General features: G+C 39.0%; 1 protein-coding gene across 4 annotated transcripts in view; it reads left to right on the top strand.

Annotated features, from left to right (window-relative positions):
* EPB41L3 (erythrocyte membrane protein band 4.1 like 3) overlaps positions 1-10794 on the top strand; it is a 151858-nt gene extending 141064 nt beyond the window's left edge. For 3 of the 4 annotated variants that reach the window (XM_023228483.1, XM_023228484.1, XM_023228482.1), the window contains 6 exons: positions 6331-6699; positions 7430-7561; positions 8055-8153; positions 8683-8763; positions 9052-9168; positions 10358-10794. In XM_023228483.1, coding sequence (XP_023084251.1) covers positions 6331-6699; positions 7430-7561; positions 8055-8153; positions 8683-8763; positions 9052-9162 — 792 coding nt within the window. In that variant the 3' untranslated portion in view covers positions 9163-9168; positions 10358-10794. The remainder of the gene's footprint in view (positions 1-6330; positions 6700-7429; positions 7562-8054; positions 8154-8682; positions 8764-9051; positions 9169-10357) is intronic. The other variant, XM_023228485.1, reaches the window with a different exon arrangement.
* The last annotated feature ends 2306 nt before the right edge of the window (positions 10795-13100 follow it).

Genomic DNA, 13100 nt, shown 5'->3' with positions numbered 1-13100 from the left:
AAAATTGACGTCTCTAATAAAGTAGTGGTTATTTTGTGTCAGAATCAGAAAGAAACTTAGATTTGGTGACTCCAAACTTATGACGTCCCAAAGCTTAGTTGGTTGTGTTTTTGTTTTTGTTTGTTTTTGTCTCAGTGACAAAATGGTATTGTGAAGAAAAAAACCTAAAGATTTTTTGAGTTTTAATGTGACCATCTTTTTTCTTTTTTTTTGTTGTATCTATAGTAGTTGAATTGTTATAATAATTATTTCTATAAAATGCTACCAATTTATGAACAATTCAAAGAAAATTATAGTTAGAATTATATACAGCAAGCTAATAATGATGATTATGTTCTGAGAATTTTGTGTTTGTTTCCTATATAAAATGGAAATTTGATTGCCGATTGTTTCAAGTTTCAGATATTTGAGTTAATAGCAGACAAGTAGCAAGGATGCCCCAAAGCAGCGAATAATATCTAATTCTCGTTTGCTTTAGAAAATAGGCAAATAAACTCACACACAGGGCCCACCAAACATAGGAAGGGTAGGCATGTGGTATGTGCAGCGTGCCCAGGTACAGCATCTGTCCACAAACCCTTCCCATGACAGGCTTTCAGGATGCATCTAAGCCTTGTCCATATTAGAGTTATATTCCTTAGTGGTTACTTGAATACCAAAAGTTTCCAAATCACAATAAAAAAGCAGTACCTACTGGAATGTATGCTGTGCCAATATTGTCCTTTTATGTGAGTGCTAGTTTTACAGGTGTGTTCACTGTACAGTAATTCCTTAAGCAAGACGATTACTATAGTCAGTTCCCATGATTTGCAAATTCTGTATTTGCAAATTTGCCCATTCCCTAAAATTTATTTGTAGATACTTTTAATCACCCAACAGGAAATGACACTGTTATGAATTTTGTGTGCCAGTATAGGGCCTTGTTTTCCAATTATGATATTAAGATTAATAACTTATAATGTTTAAGTAACTAAATGAAATGGTTGGGCTATATATCTGACTCTGTCCTAACTCCTAATAAAAGTGAATTTTTAGATCACCTTTTCTTTATCAGTACTTCTTTACTTCTCTATTAACTAAACTAACTATATTGGGAGGTTGACCATATATAGAATTACATTTTAAAATCTACTCCCTATGTTACCTGTTTGTGTTATTGGACATACACAGTTTGGAATGTAGACACTGTTAATATTTTCAATTATAAGACATAGGCATTTTTTAAATTAGTTGGTTTCAGACACCAGGATATGATGAAAACCACTGTTTTGCTGGGGGTTTTGTGAAGCTTTTATCTTAGGAATAATATTTAGCTCAGTGATTATAATTAGAGACCTAGCACTGTTATTCTCAAAACTACCTATAATTTTGACCTTTCCTTGCTGTTTCTCATTTCTGTTTGCAAAAGAGGCTATGATTAGAAGCAAAAAAAAAAAAAAAAAAAAAAAAAAAAGAAAGAAAATAAAAAAGGAAAAGAAACAAAATCCACATTCAATGATTCCACATGGTACATTTTATCTTTTCCAATACCGTCCTCCAAAATGCAGCGGGACAGAGAATTTTTTGTTTTTCCTTTTGTTTTTGTTTTCCTCCTCTGAAAATGACTTATTTGTTTCTCATTAGAAAGAGTCATTTGAGAATGATACTATCAAAATCTGTCAGTAGGTCCTGCAGAATATTCCGATGTTCCCCTACAATCTCTTGCAAATGATTAAATGTAGTACTGGTAGATTTTTAGACAAAAAGAAATTTTAAATAGCTCTCATAAAATTACATTGTTTATAATGATAAGATATATTTTAAAAGTTACATTCATCTAGAAACTTTGAACTTTCCATCGTTATTTTTAAGTTAATCTTCCAAAATATCCTTTCTGTCCTTGCTCTGTGAAGTTGAACACTTGGTTCAACTTAGGCATGGTAGCTAATGTATTGCCACCTGAATGGTGCCTATTTAATACTAGAGAAAAAAAAGCAAAAAGTAGTTAAAAAGCAAAAACCTAATTCCTGACATGAAATACTTAATATTTCTTAATTTTTTATGTTAAAGTATGAATTGATATACTTAATTTTCCAGCAAGATATTTTGAAATTGACTTTAAAAAATTATTAACCATGTTATAAAAGTTCAAATAAAGCCATTGAGTATTTTTTGTTTACTTGTGGGACAATAAATCAATCCATCTAAGCATAACTGGGTTTATTTAAATTAGTGGCTAATGCAGTGACATTGTGTACATTTCACTACTCTGTAACAGGTAGCACCTAAATAGGGAATACAGTAAGATGCTTGTCAGAAATAGAAGTCAGGCTTAATTCCTAACTTAAATTTTTTTTAAATTTCTTAATGTTTTATTTTTAATACCAACATAAACATGGTTTAAATGCCAAGAATAAATGCCTTTATATTGTTCTTGTATGTTTGTGTTTGTAGAAATGAAGAACATTTGAGTTATATAAACCCCGAAGTTAACCCCAAAGTTTTGGAAAATCTGAACTCTTTGGAAAAAACTAAATTTTGAGGTAGTTTCAGATCATTTTTCAAATGCATAAACAATAATTTACTCCTTTAGGAAGAAAATGAATGAATATTATGAGAATGTATGAGATGATAGATAGATAGAATACAATGAAAGAACTCCCTTCCTAACTTGCCTTTTTGGAAACTGTCTACTTCCTCTTCTCCAACCCAACCCCCTTTATTCAAACAGACCAAAGAAGAAACAGAGATTTCTGAAAAAGTTATATTTTTGCAGCAAGGAAGCGCTCCATTCCTTGAGTCTCAGGTAAAAACCAAACATAAAGGATTTTCCAGAAGAAATTGGTCTTCAGACTTCAGTGTCATTAAAATGTTTTTAGTTTTTATTTTCCCTTTTAAATTTATCTTGTTTAAAACCAAGGTAGGTACATAACTTGGAGTTAGATTCTGGGGAAGGGAAAATTGAATTTTCTTAATATTTTAGTTAGCAGTTATGCATCATTTCTTTATGGCTTCTAATCCAAGCTGATTTTTTTCTGTATGTTGTCATTGACTGACTTTTGAATAATAATCTTGCTGAAATGTTGTTTTCTTGCCTGTTTTTACCTGTAGAGTGGTGCTAATTTAGATGATATTGATTGATTGTGAAAGTTCTGAATTCTTGTTGGTTTCCCCACTAGCCAAGTGTGATAAAGAGAATGCAGGAAGGAGACTCTGCTGACTCTGTGGTTACTTCTCGTCAAATAATTTTCCAGAAAACTGTCCCATCAACCGTAGAGGTTATTCTTTCAATTCATTTCATTTAATCTAGCAATAACATGTAGATCAACCTGTAGTGATTTTTGTATTTCTAGATTTAAGTTTTCAGGCTGTAACAAAGACAAAAGTTTCTAGAAAGCATCCTAGTTTAAAACGTAAACCAAGGTACTCACCTGCTCCTGGTTTGATCTCTCTTCCCTCTGTAATCTGTGAAGCTATTAACCTACCTGGTCACATTGTGTTCTGCCTCCCTGAATACAAAAGTTTCTTAGCTTTCATTTCTTTTGCCTTACTGGAACTAACACTAAAGAAAGTGAGAGAGAAACTCCTGAGACAATGAACTTCACTTGTAGATAAGATTGGAGTGGGCACAATGGCATGTGCCTGTAGTCCCAGCTCCTGGGGAGGCTGAGATGGGAGGATCACTTGAGCCCAAGGGTTTGAGGCTGACCTGGGCAACATAGGGAGACCCCATCTCTTAAAAAAAAAGTAAGACTTGAACAATGTACAGATCACTACAAGAGACTCTAATAGTGTCCGTTTTGTGGGAAGTATTTCATTACAATGCCTTGAACACAGTCACAATCAAGATTTATTGAATAATAAGTGCTATCATGGATTCAATTCCCTATATAAGAAAATACAATTTACGAATATGGAAAATACTTACATAAATTTGTAGAATGTCGGGAAGTTCTTTGTAAGAATAATAGTATATGAAGTATGGATTATATTTAACGAGGAAAACTTTTTATCCCCACACACATAAAGCTAAGTAACTTATAGAACAACATCAGTAATGTTATTTAATCTTGAAATATAAAATGATCCAAAATTTATCACAAGAGCAAATCTGTTCTTCAAAAAATGTACTGCAAAGTATGTTCCAGTTTAAGTAAGTTGCAACTCTACCTACCGAATGTATTCTGAGCTGAAGTTTCTAGTTTATCATTTCAGAGAAGATATTGCAGCCATAATTATTAGATAATAACATGAGCACTGTACAGTTCCATCACAGACCTGCATGTAGCAGTTGCCCTGATTTTCTTAAAGGGTTCTTATTTTAGAAATGAGATACCATCAGAATTTCTAATTTAGCTTTTATATTTCAAATATAGGGCACAGAGGATTGGGTTATTGTAGACAAAATACCAACTGAGGTAGTTGATGGTGATTCGAAAAAGATTGTGACTTACAAGGTGGTGACCGTGAGCAGTAGAACTGGTGACCTCCCAGCCGACGTGTTAAAATCTGGCACTATTAAAGTGCACAGCTTCGAAGACTTGGCTCGAGAAATGCAACTGAAAGAAGACAGCAAACAGAAAATATACACTCTAGGAAAATCCTATGACACTGTCTCCGGGAGAATTGTTACTATGACTGGGAAAGCTAAAGAGGGCGAGCAAGTGGGACAGCCCTCCACTGTGGAAGCACTTCAGAAAATGGAGAAAGAAATGTCAGAGTCCGTGAAGATCATTCCCGGCCTGGCAGAGTGTGAGGTCCTGGAAGCCCTCGCTGATGAGAAATCCAAGAGAGGACCGGAAGTGCAGACGGCAAAGCGGAAATTGTCCGAATCTCTGGCGCCCATCAAGGAGGCTGAGTCTCGCCAGCAGAGTCCGGAAGAAGATGACCTCAAAAAGGCTCCACAGCAGGGGAAGGATGTGGCTGTCCTCCCTGGCCAGGAAGGCAGACGCTTCAGCAAAACAGAGCAAGTGCCTGAGAGTGAGGTCTTAAAAGTGGGCCTTTTTGGTCCCCGAAGGAAGAGCCTGTCCGAATGGAGATATTCCCAGGAACCAGCCTTTACCGTTGCTACTGCTCGTTACGTTACTGAGTCGTCCGCCTCCCGAGTAGTGGTAACCAGTGTCGCTCATTGGGGCCACAGTTTGCAATTCCAGCATGACAGTTTTTGAGGCAGTCCCCTTCCACCCCAAACCTTTCCGTTTCTCTTGCTGCCTGGCTTTATGTTGACAGCAGCCAACCCAGCTTTGTAATTTTTTTTCATGGTTAAATCAATACCGCAGTGCAAAGTCAGCATTAAAACACTTTCCATTTTATTTCCAGCTCCCTGTCCCCAAGATGTGATAGTGCTGCTGTGGCTTGCAATGAAGGGGGAAAAAAATTATCTGCTTAAATCGGCGCCACCCTGATCCTAATAAGTCTCTCTGCTTTACCAAACAAGAGCACCTGGTCACCCCAGTTTTCTGTTTTATTTCCCATTCTTTTCTGTTTCCAAACTCTCTGAGATTCCTTCATTCTTCCTCCTTCCTGTCTCCTCTGCCTACGATTTTGTCTAACAAGCTGTGAATGTTTATGTGCCTGAGTTTGTCTCTCTTTTGTGCTTGACTCTGCCTTTCTTTGTTCACTCAGACTAAGCAGTCTTCTGGGGAAAAGCTCATGGATGGCTCTGAAATCTTCAGTTTATTAGAGTCTGCGCGAAAACCAACAGAATTCATAGGAGGGGTTACTTCTACTTCTCAAAGCTGGGTTCAGGTGGCCATTTGTTTTCGTCCTTGGTATTTCTGAATGTGCCCACGTGCCTTTCCTTACCCTTTTTTGGGTGTGAGTGTGTGTGTTGCATCCAACTGGCTTTTGCCTTCAGCATCTCAAAGGTGTCTTCACTTTATTGTCCTTTGTGCCTGCTTGGCATATCTGTCACATGCCTTTAGTTGCATCTCAAGAATGTACTTCAGATATTCAAAAGGCGATCATATAGAGACTTTTTAATGGCATTTAATTTCTAAAAGCATTATGTCTCACCAATTGAGTCTAAGAAAGCAGCCAAAACCAACGTGAATGCGCTGCAATGCTTTGGTTTTTGTTTTGTTAATTGCACTTTATCCTGCCTTCCATTTGTTTTGCGGATATCCTGAAGCCTCCGCACAGGTTCCAGTGCATGCAGCAGGGGCAGGGGCAGGGGCAGGCATCAGAGATTCCAGTGAGAGGAATGAAAGCTAATTGATACTTTTTGTCAGTGTTTCTGGTTATAAGCACTTGATGCTGGCTTTAGACATCCTGGCGAGTGGCGGCTTTAGTTATTTTCTGACCTGTGGTTGATGGAAGGTCACACTGATGCCACAATCTCTTCCCATGCAGAAAATGGAAACCAAGACGGAGTCCAGCGGAAAAGAGACAGAGCCCACCGTGCACCGCCTGCCGCTTAGCACTGAGAAGGTGGTGCAGGAGACCGTGTTGGTGGAGGAGCGGCATGTGGTGCACGCGAGTGGGGATGCTTCTTACTCAGTGGGAGACAGCGGGGATACTGCAGCACAGCCCGCATTCACGGGCATTAAAGGGGAAGAAGGCTCTGCCTTGATGGAGGGGTCTAAAGAGGAAGGAGGAGAGGAGGTCGCTAAAGCTGTCCTGGAACAGGAAGAGACAGCCGCTGCTTTCCGTGAGCCACAAGAGGAGCTGAGTGCAGCCATCCATGTTTCAGAAACTTTGGAACAAAAACCTCATTTTGAGGTAACTAGTAGTTAATGTTACTTTTATCACTAAAATAAAACTGAGATAGGATGCCCGGAAATTTAGATCAGCATAAAGGTGGAGCTAAGTTTAATTTTCTGCCTCTCTCATGTATAGTGTGTTTCTCCTCTCATTTCCTTCTTTCATACCTATTAGGCGTCTCCATGCCGATTTCCAACTTTGGGGTCACATGCAAACATATCTCTTAATTATTAATAATATATCTCCAGGAAATGGTTTCTACTCTCACTGAAATTATTATAATTGGCAGTAAAGTTGGGAAATGCAAAGTTGGCCAAGATATTAGAAAATGTGATACATTTCTGATCAGTGCACTTTTCCAGAAGCACCAAAACCATGCTTGCCCAGGTCCTAAATGCCAGCACTGTATTCTTTATGCTCTTCTATTGAAATTCCTGAAGTATTTGGAGGAGTTCATGTCTCATTTTTAGTTTTTTCTTTCTAAGAAGTTATTAAACAGAGAACTTACCTTTTTCTTATTGGCTTTAAAATGTTTTTCTTTACTTAGAACATTGCATATAAAAATGCTATGAGAGTCTAGGAGACTGTTTGCCATGGGCATGTTGTCTGCCTTGTTCCCCAGCTTACTCTCCACATAAACATTTATTGCATACTAACCTGTGCTTATAACTACCAAAGAGGAGAAAGAAGAAAACAGTGTGTTCATGCAAACTATAACAGCCACTCTGCTTACTTCCCTTTGGCACAGTCCTCAACGGTGAAGACGGAAACCATCAGTTTTGGCAGTGTTTCACCAGGAGGAGTAAAGCTAGAAATTTCTACCAAGGAAGTGCCAGTAGTTCACACCGAAACCAAAACCATCACATATGAATCATCACAGGTTAGATGTTCTGTGAAGACCAGAGCCCTGGCTCCTCGTTTCACCCCTCTGTGGCCTAGTGTGTTTGCATAGAATTGCACGATATTTAATTTATGAGACTTGGAGGATCCAGCAACCAGACCATCTCTATTAAAAGTGATGCAATAACGGTCATTTTATTAGTGATCAGGGAGCAGCAGGTGACTTAACCAAGTCTTTATGTGTCTCGAAGTGTAGAAAAATGCTCAAAAACCTGTTTCCCTAGCTGCAGAGAAAGACAAATATTCACTCACCCATCCACCAGTTACATATCTGAAACCTTAGTTTTCTTAATGACAGTTATCTCTGGTTGCCCTTAGTTCTTATTCTTGGGAGCAGCTCTCAGACTCTGAAGAGCACAATGATTATATAATGGGAGATAGTGAAATTGTCATAATGCCTTAACTAACGTAGCCAACTTCTGAAGAGCAGGTGTGAGCACCTGGATGAGGGGTCTATTCCTCTGCTGCCTTAGGTCGATCCAGGTACAGATCTGGAACCGGGCGTGCTGATGAGTGCACAGACGATCACATCTGAAACCACCAGTACCACCACCACTACGCACATCACCAAAGTAAGTGGAGTGAGAACCCAGAAGAGGATTCCTTGAGAGTGAGCTGGAGGAAGGTGCTTGTTCAGAACTCCTCACAGGTTGGGCTGCACAAGCACAAGGTGGCTTGACACTCAGGATGCCGTGTCCTGAAACAAATTGATGTGTGGCATCTCTTAGAAATACCAAAACCACTCATTTTACTCAAAGGGCAGCTTTTACAACCCCTAGATTTCTGATGCTCTTGTCCTCATGGTCGAGTTCCCCTTTAGGAATATACATTCTGATCTCCTAAGCTTAATGCTTACTCCGGCAGTTGGCGTGTGGTAGGTGTTCCAGAAACACAGGCCATCCAGACCCAAAGACCTCCACTCTGTCATCACCTCTGGAATTAAAAATGTTAAATAACTGCCATAGAACTCTAATTTCATTTCTCAAAGAATGAATGATGTTACTTAATGCTCTGGCAGCATCTTCTGCCATTTCCCCCCACTGATCCATGGTGGTTTCTCCCAGTGCGTAAATTCATAAAGCTTCTCTTTGTGTCTTCCAGACTGTGAAAGGGGGCATTTCAGAGACGAGAATCGAGAAGCGAATAGTCATCACGGGGGACGCAGACATTGACCATGACCAGGTAGTATGTGTGAGATGGCAAATACCCTGGTGGCAAATACCCTGGCAGAGAAACAAAGAAAAACCTGTTGGCCCTACAGTCTCAATGCTATTCCTCTAGTCCAGCATGTATTCTGAAAAAAATTCCGAATTAACTTTCCAATATCTGATTTATGATTCCTTTTGTAATCATTGTACCTCATTTGTAAATTGTGGATATAGATCTAGCTCGTAAGTCTCCACCTCGCCACTGATCATGCATGTTCCACCTCCTTTTTGTTTCTGCCCTTCTGTGATTTCCCGGGGATAGGCGCTGGCTCAGGCAATTAAAGAGGCCAAAGAGCAGCACCCTGACATGTCAGTGACCAAAGTAGTGGTCCATAAAGAGACAGAGATCACACCAGAAGACGGAGAGGATTGACCAGAGGTAAGAGGTGGCGCCGATTCTCTAGGCTTGCCTAGGCTGGCATGAGGCATGGGGCACTTCCCTCTCATCCTTCACCTGATCCCTCCTTTCCTCTGTTCTCTCACTGGCATTTGTCGGGCTGGTTACCAAGACGATGGAGAATTGGTGTACGGGTTTGTCTCACATTTAGAGCTTCCATTCTTGTGGAGTTTTTGCTTGCACTGCCAGTCGGAGGATAAAGGAAGAGCAGAGTCTATGCTTGTGTGGTCTTCCTGGTGTTCCCTTTTATTCCATGGCCTGCACTCTTTCATTATCCAAATTTGTAATGTCAAATTTGATTTTACTTGCCATGTGGCCTAATTGGAACTAAGGCAGTTTTGCTCTGAGAGGCTCGATTTGTGTGTTCGAAATACTAGGGAAAGAATATATACCCTTTTCTCCTTCCAAGGGCAACATTATCCCATCGTAAACTTTCTCTTCAACTATGTTTGATTATAGCCTGTTCATGCTTTGGTCTTTGGTTTTGTTTTTTAATTTGAAAGCTGAGCACTCACTTTCTCTTTGGATGTCTTACATTTCCTGTATTCTTTGGGATGATTTTTCTCCCTAGTGTAGCACTGTCTCAGGAGGAAGCAAAAAATGCAGTCTTGTGGTCCTTTAGAAAACACATGCCTTTCCGGTGGTTGCTTGGCCAGCGCCATGAGCAGACTGTATCATCTGTGTGTACACAGACTTGTCATGCATACTAACCTGCCATGCAAGATCTCATGGGGCCGTCAGCGTTGCTGAGCGGGCTTTGAATGCTGAATGCAGCAGTCGAGCGACTTGCACAACTTGGTGATGTGATAAAACGTTTAAGAGATTTAATGTATCAGTAAGTTCTCTAACATTGGTTTAAGAAACAAATTGATGTGTGGCATCTCTTAAAAGAGAAATACCAAAACCACTCATTTTACTCAAATGAATAATATATTTTGGAAGATAGCAAAAAAAAAAAAAGAAAAATTTTCTTCCATGAGCTTCAGCCACGTGGGCATTGTTGTAATTACTTAAGAGAAAGCATCTAATTGGCAGTGACTTAACGCTAGAATGTCGTGGCATCTTGTCCAAATGAGCATTCTAGCCTCCAAGATACTTTCTTTGTCCCTTGATCTGAGAAAATCTTTCAGCTGTTTTCAAATGAGTAACTAATCCCATCTCTGTTTTGCAGGAATAACTTAGCTTGCACATGAATGCAGTCATGCAAACCATTAAGAAAACCAGAGCCTATATGGAGTTCCCTCTTCTAACCCAACTGACTTGTATCTGTCCATGGAAAATTTCAGTCCAGAAGAATTGACCTTGACCATTACTAAAGACACTGGCAGAGAGATCTTCCCATAATACAGCAATCTGATTCAGCATCACTAAACTGATAATGCATGAAGCAACGATAAAATTACAAAAGAGCAGCATTTTTAATTTTCACAAAATGTCTCAGTTTTCAGCTATACCTGCACGTTCATAACCAACAATATAAACCGTGATCTCATGTAACACATACACAATTCATGCCTTTCATAGTTTATTATTATTAAAGTCTAAACAAAATGGCAATTTCTTAGGTAACAAACCTTTTGTTTACAATTAGCGAAGATTACCCTCAAATGCTAGAAGCTGTCTAGGTCCGTCCGGTGTGTCAGATTTTCCCCAGGTTAGATGTGCCAATAACCAAGTTTATTCAGTAAACAACTTGTACTTGTTTCATCTGGTTTTATTACTCTCACCCATAAACATTAATGACTCTCTGACCCTCTGGAAATATTTAATGCTTCCAATCTTGCTTTGTGTATCTCATTTAATTTGTTATAAGGTAGTACTGAGTTTAGCATATTAATACGATTTCTTCCTTGTTGTTTGCTTTGGTCTGTGTTCAATCCGGAGAGCTTTTCAGAGTTCCCTAACAAGTCCTAAATATGTAAAGTGTCATTATTTTGGGAAGAAAAACCTGTATTTTTGTTAGTTTACAATATTATGAAATTTCACTTCAGGAGAACCTGCTGGGCTTCCTGTGGCTTTGTTTGCTTAGTTTCTTCTTCCGTGTATTTTTTAATTAATTTTTCTTCTTTTACTTGAAAGTGTTTTATTTTCAAATCTGGTCCATATTTACATTCTAGTTCAGAGCCAAGCCTTAAACTGTACAGAATTTCCACTGTAATTACAACTATTTAGTGTTAGTTATAAATAGCCTTCAAAAAGAGAGATTCTCCATTAAACGGTCACCTGCATCACAGCCCATGGTGAATGTATGTTTCTGCATAGCGAAATAAAAATGGCAAATGCACTGAAAGCTCTAAGTTTGTATGTTTAATAATTTCAGTATTGTATGGTTTTAGTCCAGAAGTAATATTTGCATGACATCAAAGGCCTTATCATCTGCACTGTAGAGATATCCTGTCTTTACAAGATTTAAAAAAAACACACACACGGACACACAGAGAATGTACAGTGTGCAGTGTCTGTACCCTTTGAGGGATTGAAGATGGGAACAAAATACATATATTTAAATATTTGGTTGCCTAACAAGGCTTTAAAAGATACATCACTGAATCGCATCCTCGAAGTTTTAGGTTTTTTTTTTTTTTTTAAATAAGAAACAAGGCTCTGCTATAAAACAGGGTTGCTGGGTTGCTCAGCCTACAATCTCGTGACCCATTTTAACAATCACTGCCTCTGTTATCCATTTCCTTCATTATATCCACCTCTTCCCAGCATATCTATTGCTCTGTTAAGTCAGTGTCAACCCTAGTTATTTTAAAAAATCAACATGGAGTCTGGAATGCGAATTTGAAATTGCTTCTAACTTACAAATGAGTGTTACATGTTCCTTCCATGCTTTTTGTTGTTGTTGTTGTTGTTGTTGTTGTTGTTGTCTTTCTTACTGCTTCAGATTAACTGATATGGGCATTTACTCATGTAGTAAAATTGGACTGTTCGATTAAAAAAAAGAAAAAATTTTGTGGCAGGCCATCAGTGCATGTAAAATTGTGTTCTCAGAAATGACATTTATTTTGACAAAGTTCTTATCAGAGCTGTGTAGCTCTGAAGGAGGGTGACAGAAGGATCTGATCCTCGCCCATGAGCGTGGCTATTAACACACGCATGCATGCACGCATATGCTCTGCTCAGGAAATGGGGATGGCACAGCAGGAAGACGGGCTTTGACATGCGCTATGTCGACATCACTCCACTGTTGCTGGTACAGAACACCTTCCACTTGGTTTAATACCACAAAATTTCACGGACATTAAAAGACATCTAACTTGATAACAAGAGGTCATTTCTAAGAGCAAACCTTACAAAGAGGTGGCTGTGAATAAAAACAACATTCATATGGGTGTTCTGTTCATCCTGTTACATGAGCCAGAAACCTGGGAGACTTGGGCACCAGTGTCTTTCTCGCCCATCATTTCCCCAGCCTGCCAATGACATTTCTTCACTGTCTCTTAAATCTAGCCAGGACCCTACACCTAGATTATTCCAGTAGCTCACTGACTCGTGTTCCCACATTCTTACCCACATCATCCCAGTCCCTTACACTGTAGCTTGCAGTCTTTCAAGAAATACAAGTGTAATCTTGTCACCCTTGTGCTTAAAATGTGTTTTTGGCTTTCTATTGCTCGTAGTACAAAGGCCTCAATTCTTTTTTTTTTTTTTTTTTTTCCTTCGACTTTTAGATTGAGAGGGCACATGGGCAAGTTTATTGCATGGATATATTGCATGATGCTGAGGTTTGGGGTATGATTTAACCCATCACCTAGGTAAGGAGCATAGTACCCAATAGTTTTCCAACCCTTACCTCCCTCCCCCATCTCATAGTCTGCAGTGTCTGTTGTTCCCATCTTTGTGTCCATGTGTGCCCAATGTTTAGTTCCCACTTATACATGAGAATATGCAGCATTTGGTTTTCTGAT

This window comes from Piliocolobus tephrosceles, chromosome 18 (assembly GCF_002776525.5).
Source record: "Piliocolobus tephrosceles isolate RC106 chromosome 18, ASM277652v3, whole genome shotgun sequence".
Classification (NCBI taxonomy): Eukaryota; Metazoa; Chordata; class Mammalia; order Primates; family Cercopithecidae; genus Piliocolobus; species Piliocolobus tephrosceles.
The sequence above is the reverse complement of the archived record's forward strand: the minus strand, read 5'-3'. Positions and strand labels throughout refer to the sequence as shown.